Source organism: Cherax quadricarinatus, chromosome 3 (genome assembly GCF_038502225.1).
Source record: "Cherax quadricarinatus isolate ZL_2023a chromosome 3, ASM3850222v1, whole genome shotgun sequence".
Classification (NCBI taxonomy): Eukaryota; Metazoa; Arthropoda; class Malacostraca; order Decapoda; family Parastacidae; genus Cherax; species Cherax quadricarinatus.
In genome coordinates this window covers 1,325,522-1,348,790 of record NC_091294.1, presented here as the reverse complement: position 1 = coordinate 1,348,790, position 23,269 = coordinate 1,325,522, and the positions used below count along the sequence as shown (strand labels likewise).

The following is a 23,269-nucleotide window of genomic DNA, read 5'->3' as shown; positions in this document are numbered from 1 at the left end:
TTCCTCTAAGATAGTATAACTTCTACAGCCTAATTTCCACTAAGATAGTATAACTTCTACAGCCTAACTTCCTCTAAGATAATATTACCTCTGTAATTTACTTTCCACTAAGATAATATTACATAAGAACATAAGAAAGAAGGAACACTGCAACAGGCCTGCTGACCCATGCGGAGCAGGTCCATGTCCCCCCCGGATTAGACCAATGACTCCCCCCACCCCCGGATTAGCCCAATGACCCACCCAGTCTGATCATCTCCGCTCAAGGATGGAGCACTGCACCAGACCCAGCAGAATAAGCTAGTCAGGTCCAACTCACACCCACCCACACCCACTCATATATTAATGTAACCTATTTTTAAAACTACACAACGTTTTAGCCTCAATAACTGTACTCGGGAGTTTGTTCCACTCATCCACAACTCTATTACCAAACCAGTGCTTTCCTATATCCTTCCTGAATCTGAATTTTTCCATTGCTGCGAGTCCTGTCTTGGCTGGAAATTTTCAGCACGCTATTTACATCCCCTTTATTTATTCCTGTTCTCCATTTATACACCTCAATCATATTCTGATACATGGGATCATCTTTGTCATCCTCCTCTGTACGTTTTCCAGAGCATTTATATTCATTCTGTAATACGGTGACCAGAACTGAGCAGCATAGTCTAAATGAGGCCTAACCAAGGATATATAGAGTTGAAGAACAACCTGGGGACTTCTATTATTTATACATCTAGATATGAAGCCAAGAATTCTGTTAGCTTTATTGCGAACACTAATGCACTGTTGTCTTGGTTTTAGATTACTGCTAACCAGAACTCCTAAATCCTTTTCGCAATCAGTAGTATTAAGATCTACATTATTTAGTTTATATGTGGCATGGCTATTTAACTGTCCAACATTTAGAACTTTGCATTTGTCAATATTAAACTGCATCTGCCATTTCTCCGACCATTGCATCAGTCTATTCAAATCATCCTGGAGTGCTGTAGTGTCCTCATTAGAATGAATTGGACGGCCTATTTTGGTGTCATCAGCAAATTTATGTCGCTATTTATTCCCTCATCTATGTCGTTTATGTAAATTGTGAACAACAACGGGCCCAACACTGACCCCTGAGGAACACCGCTTGTGACGTGCCCCCATTCTGATTTCTCCCCATTTATGCAAACTCCGTGTGCCTTAAGTTTCCTCAATAGCCTCTGGTGTGGAACTCTATCGAAAGCCTTACTGAAGTCTATATACACAATATCATATTCATTATCATGATTTACCTCCTCAAACACTTTAGTGAAATAAGTTAGTAAATTCGTAAGACAGGAACGCCCCTTTGTAAAACCGTGTTGAGATTCATTAATCAATCTGTGCCTGTCAAGATGACTACGAATTGTTTCGGGAATTATTGATTCCATAAATTTTCCCACTATGGAGGTAAGGCTTATTGGTCTATAGTTCGAAGCCAAGGACCTGCCTTGTAAATAGGTATTATATTTGCCATTTTTCCACTTATCAGGCACTATGCCAGTTTGTAGTGATATGTTAAAAAGATTAGCCAAAGGTATGCTAAGTTCCTCTTTACATTCCTTTAACACCCTTGCAAACAGTTCATCAGGGGATTTGTTAGGTTTTAGTTTCTCTATTTGTCTGAGGACCATGTCGCTAGTTACCGCAATCGTACATAGTTTATCATCCTGTTCTACATAATCTATTATTTCTGGAATATCGCTAGTATTTTCCTGGGTGAAAACTGAGAGGAAGTAGGTATTTAGAATTTCACACATATCCTTATTACTGTCAGTGATCTGACCAGAGTTACTCTTAAGTGGGCCAATCTTGTCGCTAATCTTACTTCTGTATACCTGAAAGAACCCTTTTGGGTTAGTGTTTGAATCCCTTGCGACCTTAGCCTCATAATCCCTTTTTGCTTTTCTTATTCCTTTCTTTATTTCTCTCTTTAATTGAATATGTTGATTACTTAACTGCCCATCCCCTCTTTTGATACGCCTATATATGCCTCTCTTTTGACCAATGAGATGTTTCCACTAAGATAAAATTACCTCTGCAGTTTACCTTCCTCTAAGATAGTATAATTTCTATAGCCTACTTTCCACTAAGATAATATTACCTCTGTAGTTTACCTTCCACTAAGATAATATTACCTCTGTAGTTTACCTTCCACTAAGATAGTATAACTTCTACAGCCTACCTTCCACTAAGATAATATTACCTCTGTAGTTTACCTTCCACTAAGATAATATTACCTCTGTAGTTTACCTTCCACTAAGATAGTATAACTTTTACAGCCTGCCTTCCACTAAGATAATATTACTTCTGTAGTTTACCTTCCACTAAGATAATATTACCTCTGTAGTTTACCTTCCTCTAAGATAATCAACTCTGCAGTTTACCTTCCACTAAGATAATCAGGTCAGCAGTTTACCTTCCACTAGGTTAGATAACTTCTGCAACCAACTTCACACTAAACTATCTCGAAAATTTGAAAATGTAAAAAAGAAAAAAAATGGACTTGAAGTCCGAATGTACTTGACGCAGCCTGATACACCATATATATATATATATATATATATATATATATATATATATATATATATATATATATATATATATATATATATATATATATATATATATATATATATATATTAGTGTCGTTTGCATGTAGAGTATCACAACCCTGCTGAAGTTACTTATTAAAACCCACCTTCTGCGTCTGCTCGGAAAGTTTGTGTAATTCCTCCTCCTGACGGCGGTAGTGTTGATTTAAGACGTCCAGGCGAGTGGTCACGTTACTTCCCTCGCTGCACTTTGGTTCTTGGTCTCGCTCTCGCTGCTCCATCTGTCAATTGATCTTTCCGTTAACGCTCAAAACGGGGACGAAGAATACGCAAGGTTGTGAGCATAGTAGCGAGTGTAGACTACTGATGGTACATAATGCCGAGGAGCTGATGAATAAGATAGTGTATAACACTTGGTAACTTTATTGCCGTTCATCTTTTATTACGACTATTAGCATAATAAATTGTAAGTACCTATTTCTTCTGAAATGAATCTAAGTGATGCACATGTGTATTGTTCATTAGTTAGTTTAGTTTAATATGTTTATTATGCACACCATACCCATCTCAATAATTGATACTCTCCTTCGGAGGAACCATCCAGTAATACAAGATAAACTAGCTACTGTATTCCCTGAAAGCTGTAAAAAAACAGATATATTTACTGAGTATACCCGGATATACCTGGAAAATGATAATAATAATAATAATATCTTCATTTACTACAAATACATGTAAACGGTATACAAACCTAGTTGAGAAATATTATGACACACATTATACTGGGAATTGAATAGATCGCAAAAAAAGAGAAAATGTATGTAAGAGTTTGAATTGTGATGGAATTGTCATGTTGAATCATCGGTTCGCTAGTGTTACATCATTGGTGCGAGCGCATCATCAGCTACATGACACAAAGATGATTCACAGCACATCATCATCCTGGGTGTGCAGGGCTCTGCGGTATGAATGACTGCTTGATCATGGTCAGTATGTGAACAACGGTGTGGTAGTGAGAACTGGCTATGATTGAACATGAAGCAAGGGCGGCTTGTGAACCTGACTGTCATGAGCATAGAATCTGACATCCTGCACTTGTTGGATTTTGATGGAGTCATCAGAGACTTTTCCATCAGAAAAGTGTGGAATGTACCTGGCTTATAATATTTTATCTGATTGAAGATAATTCCTCATAAGTCTGTAGATTACTTTTAAGTTACATTTGCAAATGAACAGAAAGGGTGCTAAAATACACTATAAATCCAATTTATTGTTTCATTTCTTCATCTTAAGAGTATGGTACGGATATTGAGAGTGGAGAAAGATTTCCAAGGAGAAACTTAAAAGTCTTCTAACCATTAGAGTTAGACCTTTTTCATGCAAGGGGCCCCCCACAAAACTGGCCCCGGGGCCCCCACCACCTAAATCCGGCACTGGTTGTGAGTATATAAACTAGGCAATAGGTGTATATCTGTATAAACTAGGCAACTGATGTGTGTGTATTAAGTTTATACAGACACACAGCTACTGCTGTGTGTCTGTATAAACTAGGCAGCAGATGCATGTCCATTAACTAGGCAGCAGGTATGTGTATAAACTATGTAGCAGGTGTATCTGTATAAACTAGGCAGCAGATGTGTTTGCATAAATTAGGCAGCAGGTGTGTGTATAAACTCGGCAGCAGGTGCTTGTATAAACTAGGCAACAGATGTGTATCTCCTCTAGTTTCACATCATCTTTGAACAGATACGCCTCTCTCTCGATTTCTATTGTCATCTTGTTTACATACACAAGAAACAGTACTAACCATAGTGGAACCTCTCTCAATTTAGCCAATTTCTACATCTCTTCCTGGAAAATTACTTGTTCTTTCCTTCCTGTTAGGTATTCCTTGATCCACTGTAGTGCTTTCCCTGTTATTCCTGCTTACTCCTCTAGTTTTTGTCACAGTCTCTTGTGAGGTACTCTATCGATCACCTTCCTACAGTTCAAAAATATACAGTCCACCATCTTCTCTGTTTCGCCTAACTTCCGTTGTCTTGTCACAGAACTCGAGCGGATTTTTGTAACAGGATTTACCATCTCTAAAACATTCTTTTCTATGTATTCCACTACTTTTCTTCTGATAATCTTCTCCATAACCTTATGTACTATGCATGTCAGTGATACTAACCTGTAGTTTAATGCTACCTGTCTGTCCCCTTTCTTAAATATCGGGACTACACTCTTTGTTTCTCACACCTCCGGTAGCTGTGTTTGTGTGCGTGTGGGCATAAATTAGGTAGCATACATATATGCATAAACTAGGCAGTGTTAGTGTGGTGTGTGTGTGTGTGTGTGTGTGTGTGTGTGTGTGTGTGTGTGTGTGTGTGTGTGTGTGTGTGTGTACTCACCTAGTTGTACTCACCTAGTTGAGGTTGCGGGGGTCGAGTCCGAGCTCCTGGCCCCGCCTCTTCACTGATCGCTACTAGGTCACTCTCCCTGAGCCGTGAGCTTTATCATACCTCTGCTTAAAGCTATGTATGGATCCTGCCTCCACTACATCGCTTTCCAAACTGTTCCACTTACTGACTACTTTGTGGCTGAAGAAATACTTCCTAACATCCCTGTGATTCATCTGCGTCTTCAACTTCCAACTGTGTCCCCTTGTTACTGTGTCCAATCTCTGGAACATCCTGTCTTTGTCCACCTTGTCAATTCCTCTCAGTATTTTGTATGTCGTTATCATGTCCCCCCTATCTCTCCTGTCCTCCAGTGTCGTCAGGTTGATTTCCCTTAACCTCTCCTCGTAGGACATACCTCTTAGCTCTGGGACTAGTCTTGTTGCTAACCTCTGCACTTTCTTTAGTTTCTTTACGTGCTTGGCTAGGTGTGGGTTCCAAACTGGTGCCGCATACTCCAATATGGGCCTAACGTACACGGTGTACAGGGTCCTGAATGATTCCTTATTAAGATGTCGGAATGCTGTTCTGAGGTTTGCTAGGCGCCCATGTGCTGCAGCAGTTATTTGGTTGATGTACGCTTCAGGAGATGTGCCTGGTGTTATACTCACCCCAAGATCTTTTTCCTTGAGTGAGGTTTGTAGTCTCTGGCCCCCTAGACTGTGCTCCGTCTGCGGTCTTCTTTGCCCTTCCCCAATCTTCATGACTTTGCACTTGGTGGGATTGAACTCCAGGAGCCAATTGCTGGACCAGGTCTGCAGCCTGTCCAGATCTCCTTGTAGTTCTGCCTGGTCTTTGATCGAGTGAATTCTTCTCATCAACTTCACGTCATCTGCAAACAGGGACACCTCAGAGTCTATTCCTTCCGTCATGTCGTTCACAAATACCAGAAACAGCACTGGTCCTAGGACTGACCCCTGTGGGACCCCGTTGGTCACAGGTGCCCACTCTGACACCTTGCCACGTACCATGACTCGCTGCTGTCTTCCTGACAAGTATTCCCTGATCCATTGTAGTGCCTTCCCTGTTATCCCTGCTTGGTCCTCCAGTTTTTGCACCAATCTCTTGTGTGGAACTGTGTCAAACGCCTTCTTGCAGTCCAAGAATATGCAATCCACCCACCCCTCTCTCCCTTGTCTTACTGCTGTCACCATGTCATAGAACTCCAGTAGGTTTGTGACACAGGATTTCCCGTCCCTGAAACCATGTTGGCTGCTGTTGATGAGATCGTTCCTTTCTAGGTGTTCCACCACTCTTCTCCTGATAATCCTCTCCATGACCTTGCACGCTATACATGTCAGTGACACTGGTCTGTAGTTTAATGCTTCATGTCTGTCTCCTTTTTTAAAGATTGGGACTACATTTGCTGTCTTCCATGCCTCAGGCAATCTCCCTGTTTCGATAGATGTATTGAATATTGTTGTTAGGGGTACACATAGCGCCTCTGCTCCCTCTCTCAATACCCATGGGGAGATGTTATCTGGCCCCATTGCCTTTGAGGTATCTAGCTCACTCAGAAGCCTCTTCACTTCTTCCTCGGTTGTGTGCACTGTGTCCAGCACTTGGTGGTGTGCCCCACCTCTCCGTCTTTCTGGAGCCCCTTCTGTCTCCTCTGTGAACACTTCTTTGAATCTCTTGTTGAGTTCCTCACATACTTCATGGTCATTTCTTGTTGTCTCTCCTCCTTCCTTCCTTAGCCTGATTACCTGGTCCTTGACTGTTGTTTTCCTCCTGATGTGGCTGTACAACAGTTTCGGGTCAGATTTGGCTTTCGCTGCTATGTCATTTTCATATTGTCTTTGGACCTCCCTTCTTATCTGTGCATATTTGTTTCTGGCTCTACGACTGCTCTCCTTATTCTCCTGGGTCCTTTGCCTTCTATATTCCTTCCATTCCCTAGCACACTTGGTTTTTGCCTCCCTGCACCTTTGGGTAAACCATGGGCTCATCCTGGCTTTTTCATTATTCCTGTTACCCTTGGGTACAAACCTCTCCTCAGCCTCCTTGCATTTTGTTGCTACATATTCCATCATCTCATTAACTGGTTTCCCTGCCAGTTCTCTGTCCCACTGAACCCCGTTCAGGAAGTTCCTCATTCCTGTGTAGTCCCCTTTCTTGTAGTTTGGCTTCATTCGTCCTGGCCTTCCTGCTTCTCCCTCCACTTGTAGCTCTACTGTTTATTCGAAGCTTAAAACCACATGGTCACTGGCCCCAAGGGGTCTTTCATATGTGATGTCCTCGATATCTGCACTACTCAAGGTGAATACTAAGTCCAGCCTTGCTGGTTCATCCTCTCCTCTCTCTCTTGTAGTGTCCCTTACGTGTTGGTACATGAAGTTTTCCAGTACCATCTCCATCATCTTAGCCCTCCATGTATCTTGGCCCCCATGTGGGTCCAAGTTCTCCCAATCGATCTCCTTGTGGTTAAAGTCACCCATGATCAGGAGCTTTGCCCTGCATGCATGAGCTCTTCTGGCCACTCTAGCCAGTGTGTCAACCATCGCTCTATTGCTCTCGTCGTACTCTTGCCTTGGCCTCCTGCTGTTCTGTGGTGGGTTATACATCACTGCTATTACCACCTTGGGACCTCCAGAGTGAAGCGTTCCCGCTATGTAATCACTTTCTTCTCCGCTGTGTCCTCTTTCCAGCTCATCAAAATTCCAGCGATTTTTGATCAGCAATGCCACTCCTCCACCCCCCCTGTTCCCCCTGTCTTTCCTCAGGATTTGGTATCCCATTGGAAAGATGGCATCTGTTATCATACCTGTAAGCTTAGTTTCTGTGAGAGCTATGATGTCCGGTGATGCCTCTTTGACTCTTTCATGCCACTCCTCCCACTTATTTGTTATTCCATCAGCGTTTGTGTACCGTATCTTCAGTTTCCTTTCCAGCACTGTGGTTTGGGGGGCCTGTGAGGGTGGGAGACCTGGTAGCATACTGTAGGATTCTATAGCTCGGTGTTGGGTGGAGGCTGTGGGTATGGATTATAGTGTGTGTTGGGATGGTGTGATAGGTTGTATGGTTCTGAGAATAGTTGTGTGTGTGCTTGCTCTTGCTGTTCTGTTCTGCTCTGACTGACCTCTGCTGGTTCCATCCTTGTCTCTTTTCCTAGCTCCTTTCGCTTTTTTGTCCTCTCCCTCAGCTGCTGTCATTCTGATTGTGTTCTGTCTCTGTCTAGGAACACCCTCTTGTACTCTTCCAAGTATTTCAATCGTGGTTTCTCTTGGAGGATCCTGTTCCGCACTGTTTCCGTCCTGAGAATCAGCTTGATTGGTCGGTTTCTCCCCTTCGAGTACCTCCCTATTCTCTGAAAATTTACAATCTCGTCCATCTCTTCACCTATTTCCGTGATGATTTTCTCAATCTCCTTTCTTTCTTCCTGCTGCCTTTCAGTGTGTGTCCTTTCCTCTCTCTCCTGAAGCCCATGGATAAACACTGATTTTGCCCTTTCCTCCTCCCATTGCCTCACCCTCTGTGACTCTGGATCCTGCCTGTATGTGGTCAGTTTCTCCCTTGATTTTTCCAGTGGGTCTTGATAGCATGGTTGTGCCTCAGCATTCGACCTATCACCCTCTCCATCTGCAACCAGCTGTTCTTCCCTTTCACTCCTTGGCCCTCCTTGGCAGGCTGATATGACCTTAGCATAATTCATAATTCCTTCCTTCCTGTTCGGCCTCGCAGCTTCATATGCCTTGTCTTCTCTGGCCACTGCCCCTGTAACTCGCTTCAGCCTATTTATCTCAACTTCTAGGACCCTTATCTTGGCTACTGCAGTTTCGACTTGTGCCTCCCAATTCTTTGTCTCCTTCTCCAACCTCTTTTCCAATTTCACAGAGAGCTCTTTCTCCATTTTTTTCAGAAAGCTCTCCTAATTTTCTCTCCCACTCTTGTTCCATCCTTTTCCACTGCTCCTCCATCCACTCCTCCCTACCAGAACCATTCTCATCTGATCCTTGGTTCCTGCAAGTCCCCACCATTTTTTTTTGTGAGAGAAGAGAGAAGGGAAAAGTAGAAGGAGAGAGAGAGGGGAAGAGTGAGAAGGGAAAGGGGGAGAGAGAGTGTGAGAGGGGGAAAGAGAGAGAAGGGAAGGGAAGGAGAGGGGGAGAGTGAGAAGGGAAAAATGGGGAAGAGATGGAGAGAGAGAGAGAGAGAGAGAGAGAGAAGGGAAGGTAGAAAGAGAGAGGGGGATAGTGAGAAGGAAAAAGGGGAAGAGAGAGTGAGAGTGAGAGTGAGAGAGGGGGGAGAGAGAGTGAAGGGAAGGGTAGGAGAGGGGGAGAGTGAGAAGGGAAAATGGGGAAGAGAGAGAGCGAGAGAGAGAGAGAGAGAGTGACTGAAGACATACTTCCTAACATCCCTGTGACTCGTCTGAGTCTTCAGCTTCCAATTGTGACCCCTTGTTTCTGTGTCCCCTCTCTGGAACAGCCTGTCTCTGTCCACCTTGTCTATTCCCTGCAGTATCTTATATGTTGTTATCATGTCTTCCCCATACACTTCTGTCCTCCAGTGTCGTCAGTCCAATTTCCCTCAACATTTCATCGTACGACATTCCCCTGAGCTCTGGGACTAGCCTTGTTGCAAACCTTTGTACTTTCTCTAACTTCTTGACGTGCTTGACCAGATGTGGGTTCCAGACTGGGGCTGCATACTCCAGTATGGGCCTAACATACACAGTGTACAGTGTCTTGAACGATTCCTTATTAAGGTATCGGAACGCTATTCTCAGGTTTGCCAGGCGCCCGTATGCTGCAGCAGTTATCTGGTTGATGTGTGCTTCCGGAGACGTGTTCGGTGTGTTGTGTGTGTGTGTGTGTACTCACCTAGTTGTACTCACCTAGTTGAGGTTGCGGGGGTCGAGTCCGAGCTCCTGGCCCCGCCTCTTCACTGATCGCTACTAGGTCACTCTCCCTGAGCCGTGAGCTTTATCATACCTCTGCTTAAAGCTATGTATGGATCCTGCCTCCACTACATCGCTTCCCAAACTATTCCACTTACTGACTACTCTGTGGCTGAAGAAATACTTCCTAACATCCCTGTGATTCATCTGTGTCTTCAGCTTCCAACTGTGTCCCCTTGTTACTGTGTCCAATCTCTGGAACATCCTGTCTTTGTCCACCTTGTCAATTCCTCTCAGTATTTTGTATGTCGTTATCATGTCCCCCCTATCTCTCCTGTCCTCCAGTGTCGTCAGGTTGATTTCCCTTAACCTCTCCTCGTAGGACATACCTCTTAGCTCTGGGACTAGTCTTGTTGCAAACCTTTGCACTTTCTCTAGTTTCTTCACGTGCTTGGCTAGGTGTGGGTTCCAAACTTGTGCCACATACTCCAATATGGGCCTAACGTACACGGTGTACAGGGTCCTGAATGATTCCTTATTAAGATGTCGGAATGCTGTTCTGAGGTTTGCTAGGCGCCCATATGCTGCAGCAGTTATTTGGTTGATGTGCGCTTCAGGAGATGTGCCTGGTGTTATACTCACCCCAAGATCTTTTTCCTTGAGTGAGGTTTGTAGTCTCTGACCCCCTAGACTGTACTCCGTCTGTGGCCTTCTTTGCCCTTCCCCAATCTTCATGACTTTGCACTTGGTGGGATTGAACTCCAGGAGCCAATTGCTGGACCAGGTCTGCAGCCTGTCCAGATCCCTTTGTAGTTCTGCCTGGTCTTCGATCGAGTGAATTCTTCTCATCAACTTCACGTCATCTGCAAACAGGGACACCTCAGAGTCTATTCCTTCCGTCATGTCGTTCACAAATACCAGAAACAGCACTGGTCCTAGGACTGACCCCTGCGGGACCCCGCTGGTCACAGGTGCCCACTCTGACACCTTGCCACGTACCATGACTCGCTGCTGTCTTCCTGACAAGTATTCCCTGATCCATTGTAGTGCCTTCCCTGTTATCCCTGCTTGGTCCTCCAGTTTTTGCACCAATCTCTTGTGTGGAACTGTGTCAAACGCCTTCTTGCAGTCCAAGAAAATGCAATCCACCCACCCCTCTCTCTCTTGTCTTACTGCTGTCACCATGTCATAGAACTCCAGTAGGTTTGTGACACAGGATTTCCCGTCCCTGAAACCATGTTGGCTGCTGTTGATGAGATCATTCCTTTCTAGGTGTTCCACCACTCTTCTCCTGATAATCTTCTCCATGATTTTGCATACTATACATGTCAGTGACACTGGTCTGTAGTTTAATGCTTCATGTCTGTCTCCTTTTTTAAAGATTGGGACTACATTTGCTGTCTTCCATGCCTCAGGCAATCTCCCTGTTTCGATAGATGTATTGAATATTGTTGTTAGGGGTACAGATAGCGCCTCTGCTCCCTCTCTCAATACCCATGGGGAGATGTTATCTGGCCCCATTGCCTTTGAGGTATCTAGCTCACTCAGAAGCCTCTTCACTTCTTCCTCGGTTGTGTGCACTGTGTCCAGCACTTGGTGGTGTGCCCCACCTCTCCGTCTTTCTGGAGTCCCTTCTGTCTCCTCTGTGAACACTTCTTTGAATCTCTTGTTGAGTTCTTCACATACTTCACGGTCATTTCTTGTTGTCTCTCCTCCTTCCTTCCTTAGCCTGATTACCTGGTCCTTGACTGTTGTTTTCCTCCTGATGTGGCTGTACAACAGTTTCGGGTCAGATTTGGCTTTCGCTGCTATGTCATTTTCATATTGTCTTTGGGCCTCCCTTCTTATCTGTGCGTATTCGTTTCTGGCTCTACGACTGTTCTCCTTATTCTCCTGGGTCCTTTGCCTTCTATATTTCTTCCATTCCCTAGCACACTTGGTTTTTGCGTCCCTGCACCTTTGGGTAAACCATGGGCTCATCCTGGCTTTTTCATTAATCCTGTTACCCTTGGGTACAAACCTCTCCTCAGCCTCCTTGCATTTTGTTGCTACATATTCCATCATCTCATTAACTGGCTTCCCTGCCAGTTCTCTGTCCCACTGAACCCCGTTCAGGTAGTTCCTCATTCCTGTGTAGTCCCCTTTCTTGTAGTTTGGCTTCATTCGTCCTGGCCTTCCTGCTTCTCCCTCCACTTGTAGCTCTACTGTGTATTCGAAGCTTAAAACCACATGGTCACTGGCCCCAAGGGGTCTTTCATATGTGATGTCCTCGATATCTGCACTACTCAAGGTGAATACTAAGTCCAGCCTTGCTGGTTCATCCTCTCCTCTCTCTCTTGTAGTGTCCCTTACGTGTTGGCACATGAAGTTTTCCAGTACCACCTCCATCATCTTAGCCCTCCATGTATCTTGGCCCCCATGTGGGTCCATGTATGTGTGTGTGTGTGTGTGTGTGTGTGTGTGTGTGTGTGTGTGTGTGTGTGTGTGTGTGTGTGTGTGTGTGTGTGTGTGTGAGTGTGTGTGTGAGTGTACTTACCTACTTGTGGTTGCAGGGGTCGAGACTCAGCTCCTGGCCCCTGTGTGTGTATGTGTGTTTCAGGAGTCAACATTGCTTCCTTTCTTAGCAGTCTTACTTGTTCCTGGATCCTGTCAGCGGTGGCGGCCAGCGAGGCTCCCAGGTGCTGGATGGATGCGACGGTCTGGCTCTGACAGGTGTCCATACTGGAAGAGAGACGGTCGTGTCGCTGCTGTAGTTGTTCCATGTGCTGACCCACAGTCTCACCCACGATCTTCACCTGAACTCAACAAAGCAACATATCAACTATATCGAAAGATTGAGGTCAGAGATGAGGATAGGATGAAGAGGTGGATTATAAATGAATAATTGTAATAATTGCGCACCTTTAGCGCCAATATGTAAATGTAAAAGATTAACACAGTAATGTGTAAAAAACTAAGTTAGCCAAATAAAAAAGTTAAGAAAATACTCATCATGTGTACTAAACACTGTGGATCGACCTGACCACCACACTGACCCGAGGTCAATACCGTAGCCATGACGATGTTAGTTTCAAAATCTGAAGCAGCTGCTGCTATGGTAACAATCAGTGGCCTACGTGACCCAGTCTCCATGAAGAAAATCTCAGAGTATAAACGATTGAAAATTATATTTATAAATAACTGGAATGATGTTAATAAAATATAATATTTTATATAAGACTTTTACAGGATTGTTATAAAATAACTTCATCCAACATGAACCAAATAAATGCTATGAAAGTTTGATTTTTTTTTTTTGACATCGTTTGTAAGATATTGATAAAAATGTAAATGTAAAATAAGTTACATTAATGATGATAGATAAATGGTTCAAAGAACCGACAAGTGTCTCAGTTATCACAGATTAGTGACAGAGGTTCTAAAATTTATAAAGAATGATGTCGTCCAACACTCAAATATCTGTTAATTTAAACAAGACGTGAGTCTACAAATTAATACAAGGAACCACTGTATATTATTACATAACAATGAGAAACAAAGTGCACAAATATCGTGTTTTTATCTTTAAAGAAATTATTCAGGTATTGGTAATTAAACATTACCCGGACGTGTCTATATTCCAGATTATAAGTGATCACATTCAGTAGTTATGAAATATTAAAAAGTTAAACATAAAAATATTTTAATAGGTTTTATGAGCCTAACTTGACAATAATGTTATGTTATCATTGACGTCAGACGTGACCAGCTCAACAGCTGATGTCTGGGAACACCTCTGGCAAAGCTGCTCTTAAACATAACAAGGTGGGAACTAGACTTTCTCTTACTACCATAAATAACCACAGAAAGTTTGAAGTTAACCTGAACAGGCATTCTCTTGTCCCGACGAGCAAATTAAAATCTTGCAAATAATAATAATAATAATAATAATAATAATAATAATAATAATAATAATAATAATATAATAAAAATAATAATAATAATAATAATATAATAATAATAATAATAATAATAATAATAATAATAATAATAATAATAATAATAATATAATAATAATAATAATAATAATAATAATAATAATAATAATAATAATAATAATATAATAATAATAATAATAATAATAATAATAATAATAACAATAATAATAATAATAATAATAATAAAAATATAATAATAATAATAATAATAATAATATAATAATAATAATAATAATAATAATAATAATAATAATAATAATAATAATATAATAATAATAATAATAATATAATAATAATAATAATATAATAATAATAATAATAATAATAATAATAATAATAATAATAATATAATAATAATAATAATAATAATAATAATAATAATAATAATAATAATAATAATAATAATTATGTGAGGAAACAAAGTAATGTAAAATCTTCTTATTTCACCAAAGATTCAGTTTCCGAGGATACTAAATTAGTCATTAAATTTGACATAAACAACGAAGAAATCACAGTCGGTCCTGCCATAGTTCACAACTGTGCTTCTGATAACAATCTTCAGGGGAAGTGCCTTGATACTGGTGAAGAGTTCTTGATCCAAGGACTGGGGTTATCTTTCCTTTATTTGGATTAAACCTGGCCCTATCATGCAGGGGTGGCTATCTGGTTGGAATGTGGGGGAGGGGGCTTGGAGAATTATTTTGAAACCACGTTATTATCATTATTATTATTATTACTACTATTATTATTATTGTTTTTATTATTATTATTATTATTATTATTATTATTATTATTATTATTATTATTATTATTATTATTATTATTATTATTATTATTATTATTATCGGGGAACTTTCGTGGTGCGGAGGTAAATCTTTAGGGTTGAAGTTTCCCCTCTATGTTACCCCGGGCGCCGCTCCTCCCGTATGTAATAATCCTGATTACTGACCTCGTTAGAAATCTTCCTCATCTCCTGCTGGAGGAGAGTGTCCACACCGTTGACCTTCCTGGTGAGCTTCTTGAGGTTCTTGATAACACTGTTCTCGTCAGCAGCTGCATCACCTCCAGGGAACTCTTCCAACGCTGGTCCTGACGCCAGCATTCGGTCGAGGCCTTGGGCAATTTGGCTCATCATCACTCTCTGTCGCTCGTCAGTCTGTAGCGATGCACATCGAGTTGAGGATATAGAATAGGATCATTAAAATATACTGTAGAGAGCATAGCCATCATGGTAAAAGGTTAACAGGCGACCACAGGGGCAAAAATTACGATATGAGGAACATGTTCATATGCCATTACATGGCGTCTGGACACCCACCAAGCAGGTTTTTGGCTAGAAGACCTAACGCTGACAACTGTGTATGTAACTGGAAAACGTGACGCCTTCCAACAATGTCCACACACTGTCCACCTGTGTGGACATGGTTGGAAGGCATAACGCCGACAGTGTTGTCATCATGTCATCCATGACCCTTCTGTCTTCTTAATGTCATATCTAATATCTCTTAACTCTGAATCTTGTGGGTCGCACACAGGAAAATAAATGTGTTAGAAGGCTCCAGTTGTGTTGTAAATCAAACCCTGCACAGGATGACTCACCCTGCTAAAACGTTATGAATATTTGGCAGTGAGTATCCGTACGACGCGATATATTAAATAACACTGAGAAAATTACAGCATAAATTTCCTCTCTGCAGGCCTATTCTTTCCCCCGTCCCCTTCCCTTCCCAAGTCCCGCACCTCTCTTTCCCATCAAGGTTGTCCTACACTACTGAAGGTAATCTTGTGAAACAGATATGATTAGTATATACATGGTATACAATACCTACAAGATAAAGAATTAGTCACATGTGCAACATCTGGATATCTTTATTGTAGATTTTTCGTCATCCAGCAGCTTTATCAATACAGTATAAAGACATAATGTGAAGACTGGAATTATATACAAAGGACGAGGTAATCAGTCCCTCAGCCTTGGAGTTGGTGATGAGCACCGTAGTCATGAAGAATCTGAGCGTCTTCAAGACTACAGTGTTCATCACCAACTCCAAGGCTGAGGGACTGATTACTTCATCTTTTGTATATAGTTCTGCAGTCTTCACATTATGTCCTTGTATTGTATTAATAAAGCCACTGGATGGTGAATTATTATTATTATAATCAAAAAGAAGCGCTAAGCCACAAGGACTATACAGACTGGATGGTGAAACGTCTACAAATAAGATACCCAGATGTTGCACACGTGTTGTGGAGAAATTTTCTCCAGGAGGGAGGTATCAGCCCCTTTCAGCCCTGAGGGGCCCAGCCTTCTCAGAAGGGGCAAACATCTTGTTTACTGCTACAGCAAGTAATTGATCTCAGATGCAATACGAGTATGTGACGTGGTCAAGTGACCACCTCTCCTTGCAAGAGTCCAGTGTTGCAAAGTGTAGTTTAATAAGAGACAGTCAATCTCTTACTTTAGCAGGACAATTAAGGAAAATCCTGCTCCCACTTTATTACCATAGTAAAGATAGTGTACATTGTTGTCTATGCTCAAGACAGCAAGAATCAACCATTCTGCTTTGCTTCATGGAGGAAGTTTGGCAAGGAAGGAAAAAGTACCAGGTCAGCTTTTCCTTTATGTTCTAGAGGCACTGCAGCGGCGTAGGATGCTGTGAGGTCAGATTACTTTTGACGCTACTGAGAGAGACATTGATGTGCAGGGATAACCAATAAAGAACACTGTTCCGCGCATTTTGCACAAAAGAATCTTAAAAAAACACTTACAGAAAAGTGTGATCAGCTTCTTTAGTGACATTATGGTGTGAACAATTATTGATGAACAGTGTAACGAGTGTAGTGCGACATTCTTCAAAGAACACAATTCTTCAATCAACACATCGGATATCCAGGCGTAACTGTGGGTCAGACACATATACTCAGGTAAGTGTACTAACTCGTTATGTACTACTAATGACTGCGCAGTTGAGTATAAGTTGCGAGTTAGTCACTTATCATAAACCCCGGTGATAAGTGGACCTTTGAGTCCACACAAGTAAGTGTTATGAGCAATCTGATAATTTATAATCATACATAATGTAAATACATTATGTATGATTGTAAATTACCCCCTAGGGGTAATTTATAATCATACATAATGTATTTACTTTACAGCCCATTGCGAAGTGGATACGACAGCTTCTCAAGACCTCGCCTGCAGGGGCGGCTGTGCAGGCGATGAGCTGTCTTACCAAGATAAGTTCCCCCTATATTTAAACTTTAACCTTAGCTGGTAAACCATTTCTCAACATGTGTCTAATTCATTAGATATGATTTGATTGTCGCTGTGACAGAGAGAGGCATTAACCCTCTGCCTCATCCATAACCCCTGTTCTATATCCCTGGATATCTCGTGTTAAAGACGATGGTAGGAATTTGCTATCCTCTAGCTATTTATCTGCGAACCTGAACATATCGGTTATATCATGTTTGTTGATATGGTAAATCTTCTCGTACTTTACGCAGAATGACTCGCAGCTGAGTGTAGCGAGTATGGCTAACAACTGAACAACTCGGTTTCAGTCGCTTTCTTGGGTTATCCTATGTTATGGGCTCTCCGGGTTAAAATTCAATTAAAGTTTTCTTCTCTGTAATGTTTAACTCACTGATAAGTTTTTTAAGATGCGATACGACGAAGCTGATTATGTGCACCGTGGAGGTTGAGCAAGTCTGCTGTTATCTGGCGGCTCTTGCCACTACAACTACCACCATCCTGTCTTGTCTGTTACTGCCTTCACATCGGAACAATATATTCGACTATTTTTGGATCAAGAAATACCATTCTTAAACATTTCCTCGCATCACACCATTCTTCACCACCAACTCTACAACGAAATCTGCCGCCTTCAAACTAACCAAACACAAAGGTATTTTGCATACCGTGTGAAACCTAATGCTAAGGCTAAACCAAAACTTGTTATCTCCTGCCAAGAAACTCAACCTGAACTGGGTTTATATTAAAGAAACACTCTAAATCCAATATTTGCACCCTTCCACCCACACGCTTCACCTCGAAGCCATGAAAATTATGGCTACCCGTTCACTGGGGTGTCCAGGGACGTGGGTGAGTGTGGGCGTGCTGCTGTGGGTGGTGGCAATGAGCCGCCCCTGCTTTGCACGCTTCACCGTCTACTGGAACTCTCCGACAGGAAACTGCGCCAAGTTCGGTGTCCATATCGACGCCTCAGCCTTCGGCATCGTCCAGAACACTGATGATGTCTTTTATGGTGATAAGGTGGGTGTTGTGCTGTGTCATTGTGTGTGGTGTGTTGCTTGTGTTGTGTTGTCCGAGGTTTGTGGTGTGTTGTGTGGTGTGGTATTTGTTTTTCGGGAAAAATGATAAAGAATTAAGGAGCATTATAACATAAAGAAAAAACCGCAAATTAGCAAGTTACATATATGGTGGCATACTAGTTCTGTGCCTTGAATTTAATATATCATAAACAATACCACGGGCGGGGTATGGTTTGTTTGCGATCGTGTCATTACGATTTCGTGAGTCATGTTAATATATTATACGATGCATGACTGTCATAGTTGATGATCTTCTATCCGATCACTTCCCAAGACTCACAACTGTCAATCTTGATCATATCTCCAGCAATCAAGGAGGAAACTTATTCTCAACCCAGATCACAGAGATAACTTTAGTAACCACTTGGATCAATGGTATAAGAATTACGAGCCCATTGGCACACGAAAATTCAATGATAATCTAGTTGCTACTATTGAGACTACTCACAGATCAGGTGGGCAATAAAAACCAATGTAAATACTATAAAGATCCACAGCTACGCAATCTAACACATGTAGCTACGAGGATTGGTAAAGCTTACCGTGAATGTAGAACCCCAGACCTGCTCAGAACGTTCCAAAGAATAGAAAGCAAGAACTTAGGCAACAGGAATGGGAACAATTTGTTAGTGGGTTAAATAGGTCTACCACTTTAAGTTTGGCTTGGAAAGGTATAAATAAAATAACCAGGAAAAAACTGGTAATGTTGCTCATCCCTTTCCTCTGGAAAAAAGAAATGACCTAATAAATAACTTGTCCAAAACATCCAGGCATGAAAATCTCTCATCTCGTATTAGAAAAAAACTTTGAGAGTGCTTCTGAAGAAAGGTTGAAAATGATTAATTTTATGAGCCAAAATATTGATGAGAGTGATTGCCTCTTCATCGAGTATGAATTAGATAATGTATTAAGTAAATGTCGGTCAACTGCTTCTGGAGAGGATGGTATAACCTATGATATTCTCAGAACTCTAAGGCACGTGCCTGATAACCCTTTGTTAGCACTGTATAACCTCAGTTACACTGAGGGTGTTCTTCCTACTTCCTGGACCAATAGCCTCATTGTGCCTATCCCTAAGCCCCAACAGCCTGATACATTTAGACAGATCTCCTTAACTAGTTGTCTTTGTAAAACTTTTGAGAGAATGATACTTAACAGACTGTACTTCAGAATCAGACACCAACTTCCCTCTCATCTCTATGGGTTCATGAAAGGTGAAAGTCTACAGAATTGTATTTCCACCTTTCTCAAAGCACACACCTCTACTAGTTTTGCCATATTTTTTGATCTAATGTCTGCATTTGATATCGCAAACAGAACTGTTATACTACATGAACTAGCCAATATGAATATTGGTGGTAGCTTACTCTGCTGAATAATAGGATACCTGTTAAACAGAGTATCCTCTGTCCTCTACCAAGGCTTTAGAAGCGAATCTAAAGAAATGTCCCTAGGTACACCGCAGGGAGGAGTTCTGAGTCCCATGCTCTCCTAAATGCTCTACCTGCTTCACCTAAACATATAGTTATAAGGTATGCTGATGACATCATGATCCATACAAAAGGACATAAGAAGATAAGCACCATTCTTAATGAAGTTCAAGCAATTTGTAGTCGATTAGGCCTCATAATATCTTCCTCTAAAACAAAGATATTAACAAACAAGCGACATCTCCCATCCATCTATTTGCCGAATGAAAACATTAGCTACGTTAAAACTTACAGATATCTTGGTGTAGATGTATCCTTTAATAAATCCACTATACCACAACTAAATAAGAATTCTCTCGATGAAATACATAAATGTTATTGTGACTTAATGTTTGCAAATATACAGCATACGAAAGAGAAGGAGAAGACAAAAGAGAAGAAGAAAAAGAAGAAGAAGAATATTAGAAGGAAAATCCTAGAATGCCATCAGTGGAACTTATTTTCACCGTGGTTCTCTTGAAGATCCTTTCCCAAGATACGACCCTCAGTCCTGCGTAACTCCTAGATATCCAGGAGCTGCTAGGTGAACAGGGGCTGCTAGGTGAGCAGATGCTGCTAGGTGAACAGGTGCTGCTAGGTGAACAGATGCTGCTAGGTGAACAGATGCTGCTAGGTGAACAGGTGCTGCTAGGTGAACAGGTGCTGCAAGGCGAACAGGTGCTGCTTGGTGAACAGGTGCTGAAAGGTGAACAGATGCTGCTAGGTGAACAGATGCTGCAAGGTGAACAGGTGCTGCTTGGTGAACAGGTGCTGCTAGGTGAACAGGTGCTGCAAGGTGAACAGGTGCTGCAAGGTGAACAGGTGCTGCTAGGTGAACAGATACTAATAAGTGAACAGGTGCTGCTAGGTGAACAGGTGCTGCTAGGTGAACAGGGGCTGCTAGGTGAACAGATGCTGCTAGGTGAACAGATGCTGCTAGGTGAACAGGGACTGCTAGGTGAACAGGTGCTGATAGGTGAAGAGGTGTTGCAAGGTGAACAGGTGCTGCTTGGTGAACAGGTGCTCCTAGGTGAACAGATGCTGCTAGGTGAACAGATGCTGCAAGGTGAACAGGTGCTGCTTGGTGAACAGGTGCTGCAAGGTGAACAGGTGCTGCAAGGTGAACAGATACTACTAAGTGAACAGGTGCTGCTAGGTGAACAGATACTACTAAGTGAACAGGTGCTGCTAGGTGAACAGGTGCTGCAAGGTGAACAGGTGCTGCAAGGTGAACAGGTGCTGCTAGGTGAACAGATACTAAGTGAACAGGTGCTTCTAGGTGAACAAGTGTTGCTAGGTGAACAGATACTACTAAGTGAACAGGTGTTGCTAGGTGAACAGATACTACTAAGTGAACAGGTGCTGCTAGGTGAACAGGTGCTGCAAGGTGAACATGTGCTGCTAGGTGAACAGATATTACTAAGTGAACAGGTGCTGCTAGGTGAACAGATACTACTAAGTGAACAGGTGCTGCTAGGTGAACAGATACTACTAAGTGAACAGGTGCTGCTAGGTGAACAGGTGCTGCAAGGTGAACAGGTGCTGCAAGGTGAACAGGTGCTGCTAGGTGAACAAATACTATTAAGTGAACAGGTTCTGCTAGGTGAACAGGTGCTGCTATGTGAACAGATACTACTAAGTGAACAGGTGCTGCTAGGTGAACAGATACTCCTAAGTGAACAGGTGCTGCTAGGTGAACAGGTGCTGCAAGGTGAACAGGTTCTGCAAGGTGAACAGATACTACTAAGTGAACAGGTGCTGCTAGGTGAACAGATACTACTAAGTGAACAGGTGCTGCAAGGTGAACAGGTGCTGCAAGGTGAACAGGTGCTACTAGGTGAACAGATACTACTAAGGGAACAGGTTCTGCTAGGTGAACAGGTGCTGCTATGTGAACAGATACTACTAAGTGAACAGGTGCTGCTAGGTGAACAGATACTACTAAGTGAACAGGTGCTGCTAAATGAACAGGTGCTGCTAGGTGAACAGGTGCTGCTAGGTGAACAGGTGCTGCTTGGTGAACAGGTGCTGCTAGGTGAACAGATACTACTAAGCGAACAGGTACTGCTAGGTGAACAGATACTGCTATGTGAACAGATGCTGCTAGGTGAACAGATACTGCTTGGTGAACAGATACTGCTAGGTGAACAGATACTGTCAGGTGAACAGGAGCACATGTCCAAACATTTACCCGTACGTCTTTTCGTGCCCAGAATTCGGACCGGGTCTTCTCGTTATTGAACAGAAGACCCGTGTGTATAGGTTGTAATTTAATTTTAAGACGTAACTTAAAGAAATTACAATAGTGTTACATAGACACTGTGTACAAAAAAAAAAAACGAGGATGACCCAACAAAGCCTAACACAGCGAGTTATATTTCCTTGTTTCAGAGGGCACAGAGAGGCAGGAGCAACACAGTAATGTAATAAAGTTGGTAGAATTACCGACAATATGTAAAGTAAAAGGACACAATGACATGATGAATGGTTTGAAAAACCGACCAGTTGAAGATTGAGACACTTATGCATCATATGGGAACCTTTATTCAGGAAACGTTTCGCCTTCCTCTTTGTATTGGACTGATGAAGCCACTGTGTGGCGAAACGTTTCCTGAATAAAGGTTCCCATATACTGCATAAGTGTCTCAATCTTCAACTTGTCGGTTTTTCAAACCATTCATCACAACTGTCAGACACTGCAGCATCATGGGATCTTGTTATAAAGAATTCTTCAACACTTGTTCAACCTTTGGACGAAGACCTACTTCGACTAGTGGATGGTACCACTATGACCCTGCCTCCGCCTGCTTCATCTCACCTCACTACAGTATAGAAGCCACGTCTACGGCCCTATGCTGTACATTCTACAAGATTGATGGACTGAACACATCGACTCCAGGCTGAGGGACTGATTACCTCATACTCCTCCTCTCCTTACGCCTTCCTCTTTGTATTGGACTGATGAAGCCACTGCGTGGCGAAACGTTTCCTGAATAAAGGTTCTCATATGCTGCATAAGTGTCTCAATCTTCGACACAAGTGCAACTAATGTGACATTTATTGAGGCAACGTTTCGCTCTCCAGGAGCTTTATCAAGCCATTACAAACAATACATGTATGTATAATGTTCGCCAAGACCGTAGTCCTGGCACGGGTCTCAATCTTGCGATGACCCGTCTCTGGCTCCCGAGGGAGAAAGGTTTCTACAATGATGCGACATATGCTGTTCAAGCACTCTTCTGGTCAGTTCAACTGGTGCATCTCATAAGCGACAACACCGTATGTACTTCTAACTGTGGACACTAGCGAGGAGGAGGATATGTCGTTATCACAGGTAACAGCTTGTCTGGTTCGTTGACTCCATGGTACACTAGTGTGGCCGCAGTCATCTCTGGGTCCTCTTCGGGAGGGAATATCACTCCTAGTTGCCTGCGGAGCGTCTCAGTAACTTCGCACTCCAGAAGATAGTGTGTTAGGGGCCGCTGGACAACGTGCTGACAGTACTGGCACATCTCCTCAGCCTTGTCTACCATCATCTTGGCTGTGGGAAAGCCCAAACGAAGCCGATGGATGGCGGTACACTGCGCTCTGGACCAGCTTCTATCATATGGAGGGGGTTCTCCCTGAGTCGCTG

At 42.3% G+C, this 23,269-nt stretch overlaps 2 protein-coding genes across 2 annotated transcripts in view; one reads left to right on the top strand and one right to left on the bottom strand.

Moving 5' to 3' along the window:
- Positions 1-23,269, bottom strand: part of LOC128691748 (myosin heavy chain, clone 203) — a 250,812-nt gene that overhangs the window by 2,457 nt on the left and 225,086 nt on the right. The window contains exons 3-5 of the mRNA XM_070089934.1: positions 14,781-14,987; positions 12,488-12,649; positions 2,726-2,860 (exon numbers count right to left, since the gene is read on the bottom strand). Of these exons, the coding sequence (XP_069946035.1) occupies positions 2,726-2,860; positions 12,488-12,649; positions 14,781-14,987 (504 nt within the window). The remainder of the gene's footprint in view (positions 1-2,725; positions 2,861-12,487; positions 12,650-14,780; positions 14,988-23,269) is intronic.
- LOC128706542 (hyaluronidase) overlaps positions 17,528-23,269 on the top strand; it is a 43,122-nt gene continuing 37,380 nt past the window's right edge. Inside the window, exon 1 of the mRNA XM_053801460.2 lies at positions 17,528-18,107. Within this exon, the coding sequence (XP_053657435.2) occupies positions 17,892-18,107 (216 nt within the window). The 5' untranslated portion in view covers positions 17,528-17,891. The remainder of the gene's footprint in view (positions 18,108-23,269) is intronic.